At 31.1% G+C, this 24,410-nt stretch overlaps 2 protein-coding genes across 4 annotated transcripts in view; one reads left to right on the top strand and one right to left on the bottom strand.

Annotated features, from left to right (window-relative positions):
- Positions 1 to 5,414, top strand: part of LOC106458649 (arginine/serine-rich protein PNISR-like) — a 31,406-nt gene extending 25,992 nt beyond the window's left edge. For all 3 annotated transcript variants that reach the window (XM_013918176.2, XM_013918175.2, XM_013918178.2), the window contains one exon: positions 5,194 to 5,414. The gene's annotated coding sequence lies outside the window, so the exon portion shown is untranslated. The remainder of the gene's footprint in view (positions 1 to 5,193) is intronic.
- Positions 5,415 to 9,676: 4,262 nt separating this feature from the next.
- Positions 9,677 to 23,636, bottom strand: LOC106458647 (dehydrodolichyl diphosphate synthase complex subunit nus1-like). The gene is made up of 5 exons (XM_013918173.2): positions 23,228 to 23,636; positions 20,949 to 21,081; positions 18,689 to 18,862; positions 10,781 to 10,880; positions 9,677 to 10,464 (listed from the first exon to the last, which is right to left on the bottom strand). The coding sequence occupies exons 2-5, from the start codon at positions 20,959 to 20,961 to the stop codon at positions 10,374 to 10,376; spliced, it is 378 nt and encodes a 125-aa protein (XP_013773627.1). The 5' UTR covers positions 20,962 to 21,081; positions 23,228 to 23,636; the 3' UTR covers positions 9,677 to 10,373.
- Positions 23,637 to 24,410: the final 774 nt, after the last annotated feature.

The raw sequence follows: 24,410 nt of genomic DNA, 5'->3' as shown, positions 1-24,410 counted from the left end.
ATTAACAGATAATATTATTATTAATATAAAATTATAATAAATTTTTTTTTAAATCACCAATAAAGGCCGTCTCCAACCATTATTAGTCTCAAAGTGGGTTCCTCATCATCGAAAATACCAAGCTATAACATTAGTGGTGTTCAAGCTCTCTTTTTTTTTTATTGTGAGGATTTATTCTAAATGTAATGGATTTTCACTTATGATATTGGGAAATGTTTAAATGGTAGAAGGTAGTTTTAATTAACCTTAAATGTTTAAGATATCAACTGCTATCATGCCTGGATGTGTGCATCCTGCCCTGCCTCAAGAGCAAACTTGCTCCACTGATTTAAAACAAAATTATAGAAAATAATATTGTACTTGTTCTTCTATACTTTAATAAAAAGCAAAGAACCTTAAAAGTTAAAATGTATTCAAAAACATGTTTTATTTACTTTTATACATAATAGATATTTTAAATCACAAATTTTGATATTTGATTGGTTTCAGCATGCTCCCAACAAAAACACTAATGTTTGTGAACTTTCTAAAAATTGTTCTGGGCATAATATGGTGCTAATAGCCCCTTAGGAAGTCATTCAGTATAGTTTTCAGGGTGCATATGCATCCTTGAAATTGAGAATGGAATTTCAAGGGCTTGAAAGTGCTTAAAAAGGGGCCTTGTTTTGCAAAAGTACTTGAAAATATTATAATAGCAGTATATATATTTAATGCATGTTGTGGAATTGAGTGCAATAAAAAGTATTTCTTTTCTTTTTAGTCCACATTCACATGTTGGACAAATAAGTAGGAATTTTATAAAAATTTCATTGGAATCCAACTGATTTTCATGTGGATTTTTAGCTTCCAGAAAGTGATTGAAAAATATCCTGAGAATGCTTAGAAGGTCCTTGAAAAGTGCTTGAAATTGATCTGAGCAATTCAGTATGAACCATGAGTTTTGGATAAAAATGTGTTAATTAGACCTTGTAACTTCATTACAAGTGTAGTGTCATTAATTTTAGCTAATCACTGATCCACTACCATGCTTTTCATTGTAGGATGTAATTTCCTGTATCTCAACATTGAGAAACCTTATGCTACTGATCTAAATGCATTATGAAAGCTCTTTTTGTATGTTCCTTTCAACTTTATAAACCATTGTGGTTTCCAATTCAGTGGAGCTTCACATAGATATCATAACAAAGTGAAACAAGCTTAGTTTAGTGATATGTTACTGTAAATAAAGATTTTTGTGAAACATTTCCACCAAAATTGAAGTCCTGATTTTTATCTTTTTTTAAATAGCTTGCATTATCATTTTATACTTTGTTTGAATTATAATGTTACAGTGTGATAGGAAAATAAATGTTTTTCATGGAACAAGATGAGTTATAATAAATAAACTTAGTATTCCAAAAATTGTTTAATATCGTAGTCTAAGTTCAAGGGAGGTCCAGTTCAATCTACACTTTGATCAAAGTGTGTTATTGGGTAATACTAGTTTAAAAGAATTCCACTCCTTATCAATAAGCCTGAACACAAGTGGAATTCTCCGTAACTAGTATAACCCAATAACACGTGTTGATCAAAGTGTAGATTAAACTGGACCTTCCTTGAACTTAGTCTTCGAGTTTATTTATTATATCTGTTATCATGTGGCTATATAATGTGAAGAACTGAATAGTGGCCAATGACACTTTTTCTTCACTTTACTCATCCCAGTGTATAGGTTTTCCTCATAGTGACTATAAAATAAGTTCAAACCAACAATATGTTTGAAGATTAGGTAGTCTTAGTTAAATCATTTTGCACATGACCATGTTAAGTTATTTGTCATCAACAAGGCAGTTTTGAGAACATGTTTACATATACCTATTAGTATAAGGAATTGCTTGAATGGGCAAAGAACTTAAAATATATGTACATATAAATTAATATAAAATAGTTTTAAAACTTATTACATTTATTAAATGAAACCTTGTAATTAACAATTTTAAAAAAATAGTTGGCTTGTTGATAATCTTAGTATGGTAAAAAAAATATTATTATACACCAGTGATCATAACAAAAGTCAAAATACATTTTCTATTTTTCAAATCAAAAATATATTTTATGGTTTTATAAAATAAAAACTTTATAGGAAAAATTTAGAAGAATGTAGAAACACATACAATTCAGAAATTAATATCTACAACAAAAGTAAGCATTTTTAGTTGTTTCTTAAAACATATCACACTGAAATATTTTAAAATTTTCAATGTTGAGAATTCCTACAAATATCACATATAAAAATTAAATATTGTATTTACAGAAGCTACCTAAAAAAGTTTAATCTAAAATTTAAAACTATTTCATCCAGTAGTTTTTTCTGCTATGCAGTAAAACAAACCATACAAAAGTTATATTGATTCAATGCACATGGGCTTTGAGAGTTAATAAAGCTAGAATATATCATTGTTCAAAAAACAAGAGTATGAATACAACCAGTTAAACTGTGAACTCAGTGCACATATACACACTAGTTTTTTAAAAAAGACTAGTAATATATTAAATAACATACAGTTTAATATAATAAAAGGTATCTTATATAACTTCATAGCCTATGTTTGTTAAAGAAAAAGTTCTGCACACAGATTCGTTACCAGTTATACGATCAAAAGCAGGTAGTATTTTTGGAATGTTGTATAAACTGGGGGTGATCTTACTAACTGTGCAATACCCATTTTTGTAAAGTGCAATTTGAAATGATTGACACAGTAGGTCAAGTATTATAACATGTATATTAAATATTTTGATATGTTTTTGTCTATGTTATTCAACAAAAACTGGACTGTGTGATAATTGGCTTTTATAATTCAAATCATTTGGTATAGCTTACACTTTTTATAATCTTTAAAAAACACCTTTGAAAACATGCTTTCATAATGTTAAAAAAACATGCAGATTCAAAAAAATCAAGTTAACACAAAAATACAATGCCCTGTAGGGTTGTAGGGTATTGTACCTTTGTAAAAGGTGCTTTTAGTCAAACAAAAGTAGTAACAAAATAGACCTCCATTTTTTAATTTGACTTTCTCTGTCAAAATATTGCTTAATTGTTTTTTGAAGATTTAAATTAATATTCAAATGATTTCATTCGAAAGAAAGTACTAATACGTGCAACTTTGTTTAGCACAAACATTCAAGTGAGTAAAATCATTCTGGTTATGTGTGTTTTGTCCATTCTTTACTGTCGTAAATATATATAGCTACTTAACTGTTCAAATGTTTTCAAAGATGGTGTGGAGATATTGTTATAACAAAAATAATTGAATGAAAATATTTTAAAAGCTTTGTGTTTCTGTAAAAGAACAAGCACTGGAGTATATATTTGAGATATTGGTGGAACAGTAGGCTTTCTACTGACTAGAAATGTGTATAAACTTATAACACAATTTTTTCATTTAACTGTAAAATGTTTTGTAAATTGTAGGAGCAACAGATCTTAAAAAATTAAATTCCTATACAGCCATTTTCTTTGTGATAAATTTGATACCTGAAAAATAATGACACCTTTCCGGTCTTTATTTAGAAGTAAGATTTTTCACCTACAGGCATTGCAAGTGACATACTATTTTCATAAATTATTTAAGGTGCACACCTTTCTGTTGAAAATTAGTATCTCAAGAAAGAATAGAGACTTTTATGTTTACAGATCAGTAAATTTTGTGGCAATTGGGAAAGTACCCATTAACCAGTGTTCAGTATTGGCCATACAACTGATTGATCAGATTCAACTACAAAAAAAAAGTGGCAAACTTTAGCATTTCAATTAAAAGAATTTCAAAAGCTAAAGTTGTGTCTACAACACGTGACAGCCTCTTCTGTAAAACTTTATCAAAGTTCATTGTCAGGATCCAATACAACTGAAGAGCTTTTATCTATAAGTTACTGTTTAAATTTCATTAGGAAGTTCACTGTTTTGCATTTGGGTGAATATGAGTTGTTAGAGTAGATTTAAAGGCAAGAAAGAGAAATTAACAGTTAAGGTTATTCCAGTGATAGTATTGGCCAAGCATAGCCTAATGATTAGTATGCTAGACTGTGAATCCATTGGTAATGATTTGTGTCTCATTGCCTCAGAATTGCACTCTGTACTTTGGGGTCATGATAAGAGTGACAGAAAAGTTCTACTATTCAAATAGAGTAGTTCAATAGTTGGCAGTTGGTGCTGCTGACTAGCTTGACTTTCCTCTAGTATATTGGCTCAAAATTGGGGACGGTTAGTACAGAAAGACTTTTATAGCATTGCCTGAATATTGGAAAGAAACCTATAGTGGTGCTCAACATACTGAACATTATTATTGTTTTATTTATATATTTCTTGTTAAATCACTAACCCATCAGGCCTAGGTCCAACACAGTACTGGGGAGTTTACAGTCCAGTACACAAATGCAAGAAGTCAATGGAGGAATTGTATGATATGGGGGGGGGGGTAATTGGCTGATTTTTTTGTCAGTAAATATCAAATTAACTTGCAGATTTTGGCTAGTAGGTTAAATTAAGGTCTTGTTAAAGAATATTGAAATTGCTTAATGGTTTTTTGATGGAAAACTAACCAAACTGTATCTTTGTAGTGCTCTAAACTTTGTATCTAAATTTTTTCAGGATTTTCATTCTAATTGTGACCAGTTTGATACCTGTTTATTTAAAAATGTCAAACTTTGCTATTTTGTGTTGTCTCTCTTCTGTGTTACTTTCTTTTGTAAAGATGGGGAGGATTGAGTTCTTTATAAACTGTAGAATCCATTTTTCTACAGTGTTATAGGCTCCACTGGGAAGGGTTTGTGTGTGTTGTGTTTTTAACCACAACAAATACATATAAATTGAAATTGTGGAAACAATTTTCAGGTATAACTTACTTATTGACTCTGTCAGACCATATTCATCCTAATGATCTTACACATTCATTACTCTTTATTTACATCTTGAAACTAAAACTTGTAATAGAGTTTTTCTGAAAAAAAAAAAGTGTAATAGTTGGGTACATTGTAAGCCTACTATAAAAGTAAGAATATACAGTATACTCACAAAATTTGAATAAGATGTAAATAAAATTATTTTGTAAAAAAAAATATGTAGAAGAGTTTTGTGATTGTGAAGGTTCAGGATTCTCTCCCCCCCCCTACTCCATTAATATGTTTATCAAAGTGAATCCTGTTATCTTTCAGTTTGAAGAAATGCAACAGAGAAGAAATACTTTGAGGAATAAATGCAGTATTTCCTGTAAATAATGCCACCAAGATGACGTCATTGGCTGCTTTTCAGAACCTGGTTCGTAGTGCATAAGTCAGAATGGTGATGTTGAATGACCAGTGTCCCTTTCTATCATTTTCTTCACGTTCTCTTTTTTGTGTACATTTGCAATAAACACCCTTTTTTATAACCACTATTTGTTTTGCAGTAAACTTTACATTTTGTACAGTTTAATAAACATAGCATATTTTAAATGAATAATGTTACAAAATAATAAGTTCTGTGCCAAAATAGACCAAATTGTCATTCTTAAATTTATGGTATCAAAAGCTTTATATTTTATTGGAAGTGAAGCAAAAAGTGTTAGGCAGTGGTGAAGGAAATTGTTGCTTTTAGAATGCCTCCTTTATATTGCTCTTTTTTTATTGTATCACAAGCCTTAGCGTGTGCACATATAAAAAAAAGTGTGAAATGATTATGTATTTTCTTTCCAAAAAAGTTTATTGAGTGACAAGTAATTATGAAAACCAACCAGCAGGAACAAAACTCGTTTTGCCCAATTTTTCATGCAAAACTATTTAAATATGTGTTTTGAATAGGAATTGGATATATCTTCACATTTATATAAAAAAAAACACTATATAATGAAGTATTATTTCTTAAACTTTAATCTTTGCACATTAGGTGTAAAGATAACTAGTTTATATTACAACAACTAAGTGGTTAAGTTTGAAGACTTAACCTATCTTAAGCCTAAGATCCTCCTACTTCTTAATATTTTTAAATAATTGGTGTTCTTTGCTACATGTCATCTACTTAGGTACCAGTAAAAAGAAGTTTAATTTGTAATTTCACATTTCATTAACATGTTATTGTCCCCTCACCTACGCCCTACCACCATGTTATTACCTTATGTATTTACACTTAATTTACTTTAACTGCAGATATTCATTTGTCCTGTTCTTTATCTTGAAGTTTTAATTTTTTATAAATACTAATTTCATATGTATTTAATGTAATGTACATTTTAGTAACAATTGATGTAATTATCCTTTTTTTTTTTATAACTTCTCCACATGAAAAATGAAATACAATTCTTGATATCTGAATTTTCATTGAAAATTTGGTGTATGCTGATCAGTATTTTTAACCATTATAACAGTCAAGTTATTGAAAATACTGTGCTCTTTGTTTTCCGTAATAAATGTTGTCTTATAACAAATCATTGGAAATTGAACTTAAAAAAATAGTAGTCATTTGTAACACTTCAATGAGTAAAGATACTTAAAATGATCACTTCTGTCATACAGTTTGTATAGAAAGTTTTATTATTATAAATTTGAAAAACTTGAATAATGTGGGAAAGTTATAGATGTTAACTGTTAGTTGTTGTCTTGATTAGTAGATTATACAATCACCTGAGTATAATTAGTTTAATCTGCTGCCATATTCAGGACTGAGATGAATTATGTGGTGGCAAGAGCCAAGATTCAATCCTGAGTTCCTTGTTAAAAAGACAGGTGTATTATCCACTCGTTCATACTGATTGGGTTTTCAAACAACTCTTTGAAAGGTCGGATATTTTTGAAGAGCGTTATCATTTAGGTGGATGTATTTTTCTCATATGGGATTTATATCCCATTGGTATAATATTAGTCCATCTTGTTTTATGGTCTTTCTTGACATGATGTTCTGTTTTAGAAAGATTGGTATTTGTCTTGTATGTTTCTGACTTTTGTCTTAGTCTACATTCACAAGAAATGTTGTGGATAAAATTTTCTGATGTCTGTTGGATTTTTTATATAGTTTAGTATATACTGTTGTTTTGTGGCTCCTGAATACTGTTCTGATTATATTCTATTTGCATATTTTCATAGAGATATTTGTCGACATACAGGAATATGGCTGTATTTTCTTCCATGATTTTTTTTGTGTGTAATTATTTTCCTCCATTTTCAAGGAAGGTTGTAATGCTGTTTTTTCCTTTTTGCATCTTCTGTGCTACAAATTTTGTTCATTCTGAATGTTTGAAATATTTACATCCTTATCTGTGGGTTTCCTTTGTATATCTTGGTAACCATTACATTTAAGAATGAAAATTTGTTTCTACTTCTTCAGTTAGTATATCATTAGATGACTGTTCAGGTGGTTCATGAATTCTAGTATTGTGTGGCTATATTATGATGAATCATCAATGTATATGAATGAAATAAGAGTTTTAGAATGGTCGTTTTGAGGGTATCATGTAGAGATTACTACGTATTGGTGATAGGAGGTGAGCCTGTGGCTAAGCCTTCTTATTGTTGATAGTAAGATCTAATATGATCATTTCTAAGCTATTTGTGGAACATTTGTATTATTTCAGGGTTTGGTATGTTAATGGATATAATGGTGTGCATCATTGTATTTTTAGAATTTCTACAAAGTTGAACAAGTTTGTTTACATGTGAGGATATTCTATTGACTGATAGTGATATTTTATGTACAACATATCTAGTTATGGAATGCCATGGCGAACCTGCAGTTAACTGAGGAATGGAGTGAATCTTGGGTTGACCTTGGAGATGTAGGGTGGTTTATTGGTAGTTCAGAGTTCTTTTTACGTTGATTTTAAATTATTCTTCTCTTAAACTATGTATGGTTGTAGCTTATCTAGTGAGGGTGTTCTACAGTATCTCTACCCCGAGAAAATGTGTCTTGGAACCACCTTCCCCTCATGAACATATTAGAGCCATATTTCCCATGGGGAGCTGGGGTGGGTTTTTCCCACTCCCACAGTGTTTCCACCAACACTTTACCAAAGCTCTGTAAGTTTATGTGGTCCACTTTTACTTTCTGGTCATACAAGCCCTTATGACCAAAGATAATTTTGAAAGGGATATATTTTGTGGCACACTGCTTCATACTAAGGTGTAACATCAAGATGCTTAGCCCACTGCATTTGTTAATCCAAAACATGTTTCTCAATATACAGTATGTGTGCCTTTCCTTATTGCTGTCTTAGAATGTCCAAAACTGAATTCACAAATTCCCTTCCCTGTTCAGAGCAGCTAGAAATCCCATACAGTTTATCCTTTTTTTGTTCTGTAGAGAAACAAGTTTTTACTCTTTCTATATGAAGTTCATCATCATGAAATGCTTTTAATATAGCTTGCCTCTCTCATCTGCTTTCAAGATAACTTCTCATGGTCTTTTTTTGTGATTAATCCAATGTTTCCTTGTTCATGATAGTGGCTATATATATATATCACAATACTGTTATCGATCCTGGTTGTCATAATGGATAATGTCTGCGGTAATAGCACCCAAATGCTCTGGGGATATCCCATCTATCAGACAAAATCCAAATGCTGATGTCAGTCTAGTCAGCAGTCATGGAAAATCATAAAAAAATAAAGAAATTTAAGGGTAACTGCCTTCCCACAACTGGTTATATAGACAGTGAAAAGCAGTAGAAGCTGAGAAATGTGGGTGTAAGCACTCAGCTTCTTACCCTTATTTGATTGATTTTTTTATTATCTTCCACAGCTGACTAGATTGGCATCAGCGGTTGGATTTTGTCTGATAAATGGTATATCCTCAAAGCATTTGGGTGCTATTACCACAGACATTATCCATTACGACAATAAGTTGACAACCAGGACTAATAACGGTATTGCGATATTTAATTCATTATTGTTTTACAGTGCTGACTTAATCACCTATTAACAATTAATAGTTTGTAAGCTATTTATTCTATACACACATCTCACTGAAATAGTTACAGTTAGAAGTTAAGTGGTCTTGAATTTTTCCTTTATAGAGGTTTGTGTTGCCTCAACAAACAGTTTTGTTTCTAAAGAATGCAGTTTTTATCCATGTGAGAACAGCTAAACTATTTCACGATCCATGATACAATCACCTCCACCCCTAGAAAACTAATGCAGATCATTGCCCATTGCATAAATACTATAAAGTAGATTTTTTCCCCCCAAAAATAGCTCCAGAGCAAATTTTACCTTGAAGTAGTGGGATATACTACTACAAAGCCATTTTACAAATGAGAAAATGGCTATAACATGGGTAGAATTTACTTATTGCACTTTCCTTTGGTTCTTGTAATAGTCACTTAAGTTTATGACTGTGTATGGGTGTGTTTTATAATATTAAAAGGCTTCTTGTTTTGAGAACACATGAATTTCCTTGGTACATGTGTGTGCATATTGATAGAGAGCCTGTTAATGTTATTCTGTGTCTTTTACATTTATTTATATGGGAATAGTTGATAGGTAATCTGACTAAATTGTGGTGGATGGTTATCAATTTTAGCTAACTTACAGTAAGGTTGTCACAGTTAGTACCCTGTATGATCACTTAAGCTTGATTACTTTTTTTTGTTACTGGGTGCTTAGTATACAGTATAAATGAAACTAATTACACTACTAACCATGACAATGAACATCCGATTTAGTATACTTTAAGCATGTTAACCGTGTGGATGTTTTTCTTAAATAGATCTTAGTTATGTTACTGGGTTAGTTATGTTCGTAACCCCTTATTTAGACCTCCAAAATATGTTTCTACTTTCATTTTTTATATAGGAACAATTTACTTGAAGCTATGGGCTTCAGTTTTTTTTTTGTTTGTTTTCAAGAGCCCTACAGAATTTCTAGTAATGTAAATGTTGTTCATAATATATCTACAGTAGGTGTGTGTTCTAGATGTATCAAAACAATTGTGTAAAACGTGCATTGATATGCTTCTAAAACACTGTAGCTTTAATGTTAGTTCTACAGAAATGAACATATCTGTTTACTCTTGAGCTGTCATTACATGTTTACTAAAGATAAAAGTCCAGCAATCAATTTAAACTAAAACTATTAATAAGTGTCAATGAACCTTTTATATTTATTGCTAGTAAATCTAGTACAGCTTACCAATAATATAGTAGTTGGAAGATAATGACAATTTCACATAAATCTTATGTCCATAAGAAAATCATTTATTGAGGACTAACATGAAACCCTCCATTATGTGAAAACAAATTGTTTACTTGTATAGATTTCTGTTTCACCTGACACAGTCCAAAGTTATTAACAGTCCTCATGATTTATAATCACAAAATTTTCACAATTACTGGTTTCAACATATGACTTTAATATAAAACGTGAGAAAATTATTTCCCAAAACGTTGTTCACAACAGCTGTACATCTCTAAGATGTCCAGAAATTCTCTAAAGTACAAGTTATGATGTGAAGATAACGACCTGAAAATAATGAAAAAAACAAAATCAGTACACATATAGTTTAGAGTAGAAATTAAAAATAATTTGATTTGAAGTCCTTAGAAAATTTACATTAGTGTTTCTGATGCAAACGTTTTGGAGTTATTAAATTTTTTATGCAATTAACAAACACTGAATCAGAAGAAGAAAATAAAAGATTTAAGTCTTTAAACAAAACAGTAAAAACAATCAATTATGATTAAAAATAATGGATCCAGGAAAAAAAAAAGTTAGATGTACAAGTAATATCAATGAAACCCAACAACTATAAGCCACACGTTTTCAAAAATTATCTTACATTATTTCTGTAAGTCGAACTTGCCAGGGTATAAATCCAGAGAGGCTTTGTGCTTGGCCAAATAAAAGCACAAGTTCAGGGTCTGGTATTCCCTTAGTTGCTATAACGATCAGTTCAAGAAATACAGTTTTGTAAAAAATCCAATTCCAAGTAATATCTTTCATTACTTAACTTGCAAGTTAAAAGTAATAAAGATCTAATTCCATGTTATAAAAATCACAAACAATGTTCATAAATATATGTAACTTGGTAACAAAAGTCAATTTCAAATTTTTAGTAAATATGGGAGTTTGTAACTCTTTCTTAGTAAGCTTGTTTATAATTTTAGAAAAATTAAAAAGTGTTTATCTTAGTGATTAAGTATGTATGTCAACATTATATCTATCAATGTTTCTTTGTACACAGGAAATTACTGAAGATAACAATTTCATAATATTTAGTAATAAAGTCCAGGAATCATTGTGACATCTGAACAAGTTATGTATTTTTTGAGTTAAGTTAAAAAAAAAATTAACATTTTAATGACAACAAATAAACAAATTTTCTAATTACAGCACATGTATCATTCCTAAAATACTATTAAAGAAGACATTTTAACCTGTAATGCATACCTCCAGGGTACACATTTTTTCTCAGTCCCACAGGGCTACTTAAGCTGGGAAAAAAGATAATTGGCTTAACTTTTTTGCATTGATTCTCTCATAATGTAACGGAGCTAAATTCAGGGTCTTCCTAAACCTACTTAAATTCTACCATATTCTGTAATATTCCGATAAGATTTGGATTTTCCATTCGTTTGTTTCGGGTAAAAGATTGCCAAAATGGCACCATTAACATGCAAATGCAAACGTGCCAAGTGTGGAGTATGTGGAAAATGCTCCAAATCTGGCTGCAATCATGATGGCAAAAAGTGTAGAAAAGAAAATTAAATGCAAAATGGGTCGTCAGTCTGGTTCAAAGGTACAGAAAACAAGAAGATTAGCAACACAATGGGATTATGTTGAGCATCCAGATTCTGTGATTGAGGGAACCAAGACTTGCTCATGCAAGCCACAGATGTATGAGATTAAAAAATGAGCAAGCTGTGGACAGCAATTTCTATTAATTCTTCATATTATTCCCATTTTTCAAGCAGCAAAATTTGACAAAGAACACCTGGTGAAGAAATATCAATAAAAGATATTTCATATTACATGCAGATGGTTTCCTATGTTTCAGTAGTGTTTGCAAAACTGTTTTTCCCAGCAGATCCAAATCAACTAATGGACATGGTGCTGATTGATTACCAAAAATTAACTGGTAAGAGGGAGATGATATCCAGCTTAAACTTTTGTCATGACATTTGCAAAATGCAAAAGACATTGGGTGAAGGTTCAATACAAAAAAAAAGTGTTAATGGCTTTGTTGTGTAATCATTTCCAACTGAGACAAGTAGAGGCCTTGTACAAAGACACACTGCCAGATGAGAAACCTCTTGAAAGGAAGATGTACAAACTCTGTGGAAGCATTACAGCACGTTGGCATTTGGGCAAGATTTGGTAAAAGTAAAAAGGTCATTTGTGAAATATGATACTTCAGTTATGTCAGCTGCAGTCAGGTTCATCTTGTCCCCATCAAATATGCAATTACTTTCATGGGGTGAACCTAATGTTGAAGTCGGAAGTGCATTGATCACTCTGCCAAAAATCACCTGGAAAAGGTTTCCAGAATTGATGTACAGATCATGTGAACATTTTAGTGGAACAATTTGTAGGAGAACATTTTTCAAATTGATAAATGCTTTGACTTTCAACGATATGAAAGTTTTGACTGCTGTGGACTATGCAACTGGGATTTTAGTGAATGATTTATTTGATTGTCTGGTTTCTATCATTGATAAAATCGATCCAGATATACAGGATGAGTACAGAAACAAAATGCTGGTTGTGAATCAACTTGTAAAATGAAGCAGCATGCTGTAGTGGTGATAGCTCGGAACATGATTCCAATTGCATAAATCATGCTTTGAATAAAAGTAGTGTTCACCAAAACAAAACTTGTTGTACTTGTCAAATACCCTTTGCTTTCATGGATAATTTGAAGGAAAAAAATTCTTACAGATCATCATCATATACATGATGATATTTTTAACAAAATGAAGTTGTACATGGGGTATTTGATTTGTATACTCAATCAACATGTGGAAATTTCAAAGATAAAACAAACAATGCTGAAAAAAGTATAGAGCATTTTGGAAAACGTGGAGTGAGTTGGCATGGTACACTGGTCCAAATGCTTCCTACTGTGAATCCAGATGTAGATGATGCAAATGGAAAGGCAACAGGCTGACTTTAAACATATATATATATATTATGATCACATATCTAGTAAGGATTCGAAGCAGGATTATTTTGGTGTACTCTCAGTTTTGGAAGCTGCATAAAGATTTTCCTCATATTAAAAAGGTAACTATCCAATGTGATAATGCAAATGCACAAGCTTATTGTTGGAATATTATGACTAAATAAAACAAGTCCAAGAAAATTGTGTGGTATATCCATACAGATACACAGGATTGTAAAAGTTTGATTAATGCTCATTTTGCTTGTGCAATAGCCCATGTTTTCTGATGGAAGAAAAGGGGGGATGACAAAGAAACTCCAGATCTTGCAGTGCCCATTGATAATACTATTTGCACAGTTTGCAACAGGAAATTCTCCTCACTGGCATTTTGTGAAAGTCATAAATGCAAAGGACAACCAGATCAACATGATACCATAACATTTGCAGTGTTAAAGGCAAAGAGACTACTGGATGGATGGAGGATCTTCGAAGAATTTATTCAACGTATCAGTGAGGGTAATGTGGTTAGTAATTTTGTTCTTGAACCTGAAAAATGTTACAAATCTTTTCAGAAAGGTTGAGCAATAAGGCCTGCTCAAGGAACAACTTATGGAAAAAAGTATATTCATCGTTATATAGATGATGTTATGGAAATTTAAGTGATAAAAAAAATGGTCCTGGTCGCAAGCTTGAGAACTTGAAAATGAAATACCACTCTGCATTGGATCTACCATCTGAGAGCGAGATTCGTATGGCAATCAGTGCCTTCATTGCAAAAGAAAAAAAAGAGCAGCAAATGGCCAACTTTCAACTTGTATACATTTTCCAGATGTGCTTTCAAATATCAATGATATTCTTGATGCAAATAAAAACACTGCATCAAAGGCATGCTATGCAGTGGTCCTGGAAAGATATGAAATGATAAAGGAGACAAACCCCATTGAAGAGTTCCCTGATGAGAAGAAAATAAAATGCAAGATCAGCCAAATCAAACAGAAAAAGGAGCAGGAAAGACAAGCAGCTGAAGGAGGTGTTTCATAATGAATTCCATGCTTGTTTGAAGGTCAACATGAAGATCATGAAAATAAAGACAAAAACAGCCTTGAAAAGGGTGCACTTTTCTGGAAAATGTATCCGAAATTACAATTTTCAAACGATCATAAAATTTGAGTATTTATGCCTAAAAAATAAAAACACCACTGAAAATATTTTTCACTGTTCTATTTCAGTACTAAATGCCCTATTTCAGTGTTTAAATTCCACAGAAATCAGCAATATATCAGGAAATTTGGCTATCCTAAGGAATGCATTGTGTGTTAAAAATGCCAAGTAATGGAAAGTATCATAGAGTCATTAGACTATGTATAGGGATGGCCAAGGTACTCAATAGGCATTATACAAATATGCACACTAAAAAAAAACTAACAATGACAGTTTTATTCTAAAGATGATTGCCACTCACTTTTGTTTGTTTCTCTACCCCACAAGGCAAGAAACTGTCGCAAAGATACCAAACCAGTAAGTGATCAACCCATTAAGTTGTTTATCTTTCTTCTTGTTTCAGTCTAGATAACTCTACAACTACTTTATCACTAATGTCAGTTTAAACCTAAGTCTTCTCTTGTGTGTTTCTGGGCAGTGCACGATGTCATCACTTAGTCATAATAACTAGTGTAAACAATGCTATCATTATCCCTTGAAGTTAACTTTTTTCCAAAAATCTGGTGTTCCTTTAAAAGAGTTTAAATACAGGAATTACCAGCCAATAATAGATGAACATTAGATGACTGTAACATGTAGAATACTCAATGTTTTGTACACTATACAATTGATGTATTTAGGAAGCCAACTTCTTTATTATACATAACATGAAGGAGTAAAAAAAAATCAGTACACACATTCATCAAATAGTCAGGGGGAAAAAACATTTTGTAAATGTAAAATGATGTAGGGAGGGAAATGCAAACAAGAATATAGGGATGATACAGCTGTACATAAATTATTCCTACATGACTTTTAATATTAAAAATTTAATGTTACACTGTAAAATGCATACTTCACTTTAATATTAGTGCAGTTTGTTTATCCTAATATGTCAGGGTAGGGATTAATGTAATGTAACTAAGAGCCTAGGACTTGGATACAAGAAAAACAAAGTTGAATCAAAACATGTCTTGATTATTAAAGATTCTTGCTATGAAGCCGGTCAAATTGGCCAACCTCATAACCATTTTGTACTTGTGCATTGAACAGTGTAACATTATATTTTAATATTGAAAGTCGTGTAGGGATGATCTATGTATAGCTGTATCATCCCTATATTCTTGTTTGCATTCTTTTTTGGCACTTCCTTCCTTACATTATTTTACATTTACAAAATGTTTATTACTTGTATATCTAAAAAGAAAAACTTCATATAAACTGTTACATTAAGAAAGAGGTATCAACAATACAACCATACTAAAAATATGTATTACTCTTATATTACAACAAAATATTAAGTTTCAGCAGGTAGAAAATCCAAAACACAAGGAATAAAAAAAAAAATGACACCAGCTGAATCAGCATAGGAGTTATATCCAGTTACTTGCAATGAGACATGCCTATTTTAGGATCAATGTTGCTACTAAAAGTAAATAAAAAATGATACATAATTAACAACAGCAACATAAATGTAACAATCAATAAAAATGCCCGATAACTCCCAAAAAAATAAATGATAAGTTTTGTGAAATAAAACGACAGGAATCCATTATTATTATAATTGATTTGGACTAAGGATGGGGAAAAAACAATTTTAGTTCATATATATATATATATGCACAAATACACACACACAAATTAAGGAAAAAAAGCAGAGCTAAAGCATCAAAACTAAATATAAAACACAAATATCAAAGAAGCCATATGTAATAAATTCAGTTTAGTGTAGATATCAGAGCAGACAGTGCAATCTCCGAGTACCATCACTTCGTATCTGGCTCCACCAACCTCCATTCTCTCCAACATGTATCTTACTAGATTTAAAGGAATTGGGTGGATGTCCAATTTGACAATAGAAATGGCAACCAATTCTCATTCGTGTGTTGTACATCACTTGCTAGTAGCAAACTAATGCATCATTTTAATTGTATACTAAAAATTTACTTGCTAATGGTTGTATGTATATCAGTATTAAGCTTAAAAGTTTGTACAACCCACTAAAAATAAAACTGCAAAGTATAAAACCTATAATACAAAATTTAAAAATGTTTTCCTGAACATGCAGCTCAACAACAACAAAATTTTTGATGTGCACACCCCAAAAACCTGTTTGGTGCTACGGCTAATTGAAGAAAACAAACAAATATCAAATAATTAATGTTAATAATAACTGCAAATTGAGGGTAGATTCTGTGAAATAAATAAGTTTGCATTAAAGTAATTTGCAGATTAACAAAGTTTCCCATAGATCAGTCTTGAAGTATATGTCACTTAGAGTATCTTATCTTGGGAAGGACAGTAAATTGTTGAAGAGGGTCCAGAGAAAGGCTACTGTATGGACATGTTATCATAAGAGGATAGATTACAATTTTGCAACTTGTTCTGTTTTACAATTATACAGGCTAAGAAGGATCTAAGTGAGAGATTCAAAATTGTTAAGGGAACTGATAAATTGAATCAGATTTCTCGTGTTGAATTCTGAGGGCAGTAGAACAAGAGGTCATAAGATTTTTGACCTCTCAGTTGAAAAGGTTTATTTCTCCAAAAAGATGGTAAATCTGAAGAACAAACTGTCATCTAAAGTGATAGAGGTTGCAACTTCACAGAAGTTTAAGAAATGGGTTGATAAACATTTAGGAGAATGAAGCTGGAACTAGTGGTTTTCTGTTCATTGAGGGAAGTGTCAGGACCTTCATGGACCAAATGGCTCTTGGTGTCCTATAGTTCTTTTTATTATTAGCATTTCTTAGAAGTGAATATTATGTATCAGTAATATATGTACACTACATATATTTACAGGCCAGTGGCATGTTAACCAGGCTGTCATGCTTACTATTAAACTCATGTGGGAGCCTATACAGATGGAAACAGTATTTATATTTTGTTTATTAGTGTAAGTAATCAACAGTTTATTCACACTGCTTTCCAACCTAGCTAAGTTGCTAGATGCATATATACATATTTAATATAATTGATATTTGAAACTATCTGTACTTGGTAAAACTATAATTACATAATTGAGGAAAACATAACTGTATGGTTCACAAATATTTCATTAATTTCTACTGTGGTTCTGCCATGATGCCTTTGTTGGTGTAATCATGGTAGTAATCAATTATATATTCATGAAACATTAATGCTTTTTTTCCCCTCAATTCTGAAATACATATATATAATTATTACTTGCCTTATACTGCATCTAGGTCTATATCTATCTAACACTGTAGCATTCAAACAATGTACATATTATAAAGCAAATCAGAAGGCCTATATATATAAAGGTATTAACAGTATTAGCGACCTAAGTTATATAATGCTTTATGTTTAGTATCACTGCTACAGCACAAGTGTGGATTCCTGTTTATGTGTAGTTCTACGGATTTACACAATCTAAGCATTACATTTAGGCCCAGATATAAATCATAACATATTGATACATAGCCTTAATTTGATAAAGGCATACACTCATGACCACTTAGATCCAAATCAAGACATATCTATACCTAAGTTAGCCTACTAAGCTCTAGGTTTCAGCTATTTTCACCACAAAGGAAAGCCCTAGACAAGAAGCTGGCTATAATAAGGTTGGACATTTGTTGTAAATACTTACAATATTTCTTTTGTGTGTTAATGTTTTCGGCACTCAAAAAAAAACAGATGAATCTACATGGGTGACACTTAAAAAAGTTAAATTGTTCCCTTTAAGTGGTTAATTAATAAGGTCCAGTAGGTTAGATACACAAATAAATACACATACTCCCAATTAGTGTGGGTATATTGAATGAAAGATCTGATCCATAAATCATACTTAGGTGTTTAGTGCAGTTTCATAGCATTATTCTCACTGACTGATATTACCTACCACACAGTCATGAACTTATTTAACAAACCACACTAGCAATCTTCCAATCATCACCAATTATTCTACATTGAATAACATTTGAAAAATAAACTTCCACCAACTCCTTGTTAAACTTCTTCAGTCTCCAAATGAGACTTTAGGAATCTGAAGTCAGTTAACAAAATAAAAAAATCATACAGAAAAAGATACAATATTAATATCTTCAGTAATGTATTTGTGCTTACATATTCTTCTCTTAAATACTGTTCACACTAAAAAAACAGCCAAACAGAATCTGAGTTGTACATATGGAGGCATCACTACACTCCAAAAATTGATAAGTACCATTTTTGGGTGCCCCAAGTATCCAGACACCTGATAAATCAAATCTTTGCTCCTAACACCTTAATCAATAACATATTTAAAATCATGCAACATAAAAGCTGGAAAAACAAATGTTTTTAATATATAGAAATAAGTCATTTTAAATTGCAGCAAGATATCTACCTTAAAATAACAATTTTTAATTCATAATTTTTTACCTTGTAAAGCTGCACTAATTGTCTTCTGGCTTATGTCTGAAGCAAGCAAAGATCCTTGGCTCATTTTCTTGGATAATTCCCTAGCTATACAAATAATTTCTTTCTTACCATTTTCTCTTGAGAGCAGATTCACCTGTGCTTCAAATATTGTTGAGTATCCATTTGTTGTTAAACCTAAATAAATCATTAAAACTTTCACCTGTGCATATAGTTTGCCATATTATTTAGAGTTTAACTTCAGAATAACTGGTTAAATCAATAAATATCAGGTGTTTTTAACAACATATATCTTCATACTCTTCTTTTTTATTTTTATAATACTGACTACAATGTGTTAGCCCATGTAGGTAAATAACAAAAGCTAGTACTAACATGAATATAAAAGTCTGCAATCAATAAGACACATGTAAGAATAGATTATAAATAAGGACTAACATCTGTATGGATTAAACAGTTTCATATAAAAGGAATATGGATTTCACCTTTTTTTAACACTGTTAGGATGGTCATAAAAATGAGCAAGGTGGCAGAAGGTTATTGAAAAACTGAAATTATATACACTAAAAACACTACAAGTTAAATTTATTAACAAAAACACCAGGATTGTTTGACAATTCTACATATTTCAGCAGTACCACCAAGTCTTCTTCTGATGAATGTAGGGTAGTACTGCTGAAACATGCAAGTTTTACAGTTTTTAATATATTATTGTACACTTTTAATTGTAGTGTTTTTTGGTTTATTTCATTTATGCAAAAATACTGTCTTTTACCATATTTAACAGAGATGACCCTTTATTTTTTAAACTTCAACCCAAATAAATGCAACATATATTACTATACTTGTTCCATAAGCTTCAAACGGCACAAACTATCTGCATACATTGTACCATCCAACTAACTATTATAAATATTAACAATCTCAAAAAAGAAAAAAAAAACATCAAGTTATTTTAGGTCTAGATTTCCACATCTAATACTTAATAAATTTAATATTCAAGACATCATTACAAACTTTGTTTTGATCAAAAATACCAAACTTCATACCAATTTAAGAAATTTTTTCACATCACTTTTAGTTCTACAATCCAGCAAAAAGTAGAAATAAAAATATTTAACTTTTTTTTTTTTGCATAGCTACTTCTTTAATGCAAGTATCATATTTGTATTGATAGTCATTCTTTACATCCATTTTCCATAAAAAGAAAGCCAAGATTAAACACTACTCTAAAAACATCTTACTAGTCTCCTACAAATTGACATGAATCTTGTAACTTCTTTAAAACCATAAATTTCTACACAAAAAACAATACATGACAACTTCTGATAATTTCAACTGAACACTGAGTCAAAGATTTTCACTTTATTTCAATAAACATACTTCAATCCTGCATAACAAGCAAGTTCTTTTAAGTTTCTGTAGCCTTGGATCCAACTTTACATTTTTCAGTATTAAGCAACCTGACTACTCAATAAAACCAGGAAAAGCTTCGAGTATCACCAGCAGCTTAGTGTCACTGGTACATTTGAACATTGGAAGGATGGTTATGCTTGAAAAAGTGTGCAGAAAAGGACTACCATATTTATACATGGTTTAAAAAAGAGGCTTATTCTGAAGCAATTAACTAAAGGTAGCATGATTCTAATGACTCAGACTATTTGGAGCTCGTGTTATCAAACCTATAAGTGATTTGTTTAAGAAAGGGTAGAAATGCACACTTCAATACTAGAGTAATACTAACCCTGTGGAAGCCCAGATTCTTATTCTTTGTCAAAATAATTTATCTGTGGAAATTTATAAACTATGTAATTGGTTGCTATTAATGTATTTTAAACTTCTTTTCAATGGGTATATGGATATGAAAGACTTCATAAGTTTATTTCTAAAGTTTTGGTTTACTGGTTAGAGTGGTTAAAAGGGAGGAAACAGGATGGGCTAAACAGTTTATGTCCTTTTGCTCTTCCTTTCATTCTTCAAATGCACTTTGTCAGCTTGCTTTTTCTTATTCCTTACTTCACAGTGCGTGTTTCTATGAATAATCATTTATAAAAATAATGACTAAAGATCTCAGATAGAAATATCTTTACTAGTTACATTCACGAAATTAAAAAACTTGTACATTTACATCCTCAGCTTTCATTAAACACAACTTTAAATCACTACTTAACAGTTCATTTTGTGTAATTACCATAACTTACTGACACTTATGTAAAAATACCTACACATGTTAAAATTAAAAACTAAAATGGATGACACATACTATTGATTTTCATAGGTTCCTTTCCTGGAATGTTGAATAAAACTTTGTATTTGGAGGAATCTTTTGAAAATACTTCATTTTTCCAATGCAGTGTCTCATCACAGAGCTTCTTGCCATTTTTTTTTCACAACACCTTTTATAAAAAATTCAAAAACAAAATAATGTCTAATTGTTAGACTATGTGTAATGTTAGTAAGATTCTTGTCCAGAAATTAAGATGTGTTTAAAGAACCAAAAAGTATATCAATTGTTACATTTATAATCTAAACTGTTTCATTGAAAAAACATAAAAATCAATTACTCTTTTTATTCCCTTTTAGATCAAAACCTTGTTTGTTACACTTATGCTATCAAATGTTTTGTTACTTTCACTAAGATAGTGCTATTATTGGGAGTAAAAGTTTGACAAATTGATTAAATATACTTTGCACAGCCAAACAAAATTTACATAATTGTTGGATAGCCAGAATGGTTTCAGCTAAAGATAATCTTTTGGATTTTTTGGAAAATATAACTTCTTATGTTGTGAGGGCAATGGTGTGGACTTGGTATATTGTACCAGGATTTTTGTAATTCTTCCAACAAAGCATCATATAAAAGATTAGCAAAGAAAACTAGCTTTGTGTGTTAGCTCAAAGGACCAAGGATTGGTTAGATTAGAGGAAGCAAAGGTTTGTAATAAATGGAGTTCAGTCGAACTGGATTGGAGTTGAAAGTGAAGGTCTACTAATTACTGCAAAGTAAAAACTAACTGACCAAAGTACCACAAATACATATATTCTCAGCCACACAACATTGTAATTTCATTTGCAGAAATCATCAAAATGAATCATTACAATGAAGATTAGGCCTATTCGTCACAGAATCTGTTGAGTCTTTTGCTAATATTTCACATTATCCAATAGTTTACTATTATGTATATATCAAATAACATTAGTAGAGTTAACTTTTCTTATTGTCATTTCAAACGTTTTCTTGCTGTAACAATATTTCACTGCAACACAGTCAATTATATTTGCTCAAAATATATACATGCCTTGTGTCTTATTTGTTTAGTTTATAGTAATTAGTAGGACTAAAAAGTGAAATATGTTAAGGTTGTGTACAGGAACCCTTAATCCTTTTTATATACATTAGTGATACTGATAGGTGAATGGTCAAAAACTTGTCAAGTTTGCTGAAATTAAGGTTTTTTGTGTGTATATGGCTATGAAGAGGAGGAGGATGCTGTTTTTCAGAGTAACTTGGATCACTTGACAAATAACACAAAAGAATGGGAAGTATCATTTGATTAAACTTAGTGAAAGGTAACATGTGGGATTCCTTAATAAGTTAATCTAACTGTAGTAAGTACTACCTTGATAGGAATAACTTAAAAGTGCGATGGAAAAAAAGGATCTTAGTGTTTTAGTCAATCTCTTAAACCTTCCAGATAGAGTGGTTGCCAGTGGGAAAACAAAATTTTGCATTATATCAACAAGAATATTATGTAGAAGTAAAATGAGATTGTTGAATTTTGTAAATATGTCTCTAAGCCTCATTTGAAGTATTGTATTCAGTCTTAGGCTCCTTACTCAGGCACTTGGCTTTTAGTGAGGGTTCAAAAGAAGGCTACTACTAGGAGGGGCTGTCAAACGAGTACAGGTAAAGGTACTTTTTTTTTTCTTAAGAAACAGATTTATAAATGGGATAAGATTAATGCAGCATCTTTTTTTTTTCATGTTTATTAGTAAGAGTGGTTGACTAGGGAACATAAATTTAAAACGTGGTAGGGCAGAAGATGTCTGCAAATTTCACAATTTTATTTTTCTAATAATAGTAATATGGTAGTCAGTCTTTGGAATAGATTTCCTTCTGATGTGGTAGATGCAATAGGATTAGGAAAAAACTTGATAAGTACTTAATAACTCAGGGCTGGATATAGGTAGATGGGTGTTGAATGCAATTTTGAACCAAGAAGCCACTTGTTATCTCTCAAATATTATGTAATGTTATGCTTTTGCTAATCTCTTGCTGAAGTAGTAATATTAATAATCACAACCACCAACAAAAGTATTCAAATTTTTAGATTTTCATTATTTTCAAATTTTACCCCATATCACAGCAGTGTAACCGATTAATAATATACAATACATTAATACTCCTTTAATTTAAATTTCATAAACTTCTAATCAGCGAACTCTGAAAGTGAAATGTACAACTTTAGTCTTTACTTTAGGCCTACACAGGTAAACTAAAATACATTTTATATTTAGGAAGAATTAACAGAGCTCACTAACCTTCAGAATCATATACAGAAATGTAAGGAATACGCAAAGTCAAGCACCACACAATTAGCTTTGCTAAATCTCGATATGAAATATTCTCCTCTTTGATTATGATTCCTAAATGCTTTGGTAGTTTCCCGAAACTTAACGTTAGGCCTACATCCATTGGTGCTGAGGGTAGATCTTTCCATCTCAGCAACAAATCCCCAACATTTGCAAGATTTATATATAACTTTAAAAATTTATCTTTTAACCTTACAAATATTCTTATTATCGTATGAATAATAGTCAGCAGTGTTTTAAAGATCATTCTCAAAGCACAGAACAATATAATGTCATTATTAACTAAGAAAGCATTTCTAATATATTTCTCACACTACAGAAATTCACACCCTCTTCCCGTCATCGCGTACACTTAGTAAAAGCTCCACACAACTCGTTAGTCAGTTCATAATAATTTGGAAATTTTAGAGTATGAAACACAAACGACTGAATTGAAAGATATAAAATTATATAATTATGCTTAAATTTATCTTATTTTTATGACATAAATATCACATGATAGTAAGAGTTTTCAAAACTTAATATAATTATAGTTTTTAAACACAAATGTTTTTATTTTGAATTCTACAAAATGCTGTAACCAATAATGATTTTTTGTAAAAATATATTAAACCGACAACTTTTCAGTGATTAAGAAACGTTTAGAATATCATTCAACCAGTATTTAGTTGCTTATATTTTTCATCAGTTCTTCAAAACTTACTTAATATTATCTAAGATTCGCCTACCATTACTCCTGATTGTCAATGAGCTGACATAATTTAAAATGAACAGGTAAAATATGTTCGTCTCAAAAGATACAAATGGTTTGTTCGTTAAGTATAAAATTACATAATTGTCTATCTGCCAACACGATTACCGAAATCCGCCTTTTAGTGTTATAAGTCTATGTCACTCGGGGGTGGGTGCGACAAAAGGTTGGGTGCGTTATATTAAAACGATTTTAAATATGCAAATCAGCGAGTCATGTAACAACCACAGTCGCAATAAACTTGTGGTGGAATGGCATGCATAAGAAGTATATTTAGAAATTGTTTAGACAATTGTAGGTTGTGTGATGCCACCGAAAATTGATCACCTTTGATAAGGGTACGTAGCCCTTTTCCACGCAGAATAGCCATACACATAGATC

This window comes from Limulus polyphemus, unplaced genomic scaffold (assembly GCF_000517525.1).
Source record: "Limulus polyphemus unplaced genomic scaffold, Limulus_polyphemus-2.1.2 Scaffold496, whole genome shotgun sequence".
Taxonomy (NCBI): Eukaryota; Metazoa; Arthropoda; class Merostomata; order Xiphosura; family Limulidae; genus Limulus; species Limulus polyphemus.
This window is presented reverse-complemented; position numbering and strand designations above follow the sequence as displayed.

Excerpts from the sequence above, each read along its gene's own strand:
- LOC106458647 (XM_013918173.2), bottom strand. Across the intron at positions 10,881-18,688 it reads AATTAGTGCAGCTTTACAAG|CAACTAAGGGAATACCAGAC; the intron begins GTAAAAAATTAT and ends TGATCGTTATAG. Across the intron at positions 10,465-10,780 it reads GTTCGACTTACAGAAATAAT|GTCGTTATCTTCACATCATA; the intron begins GTAAGATAATTT and ends CATTATTTTCAG.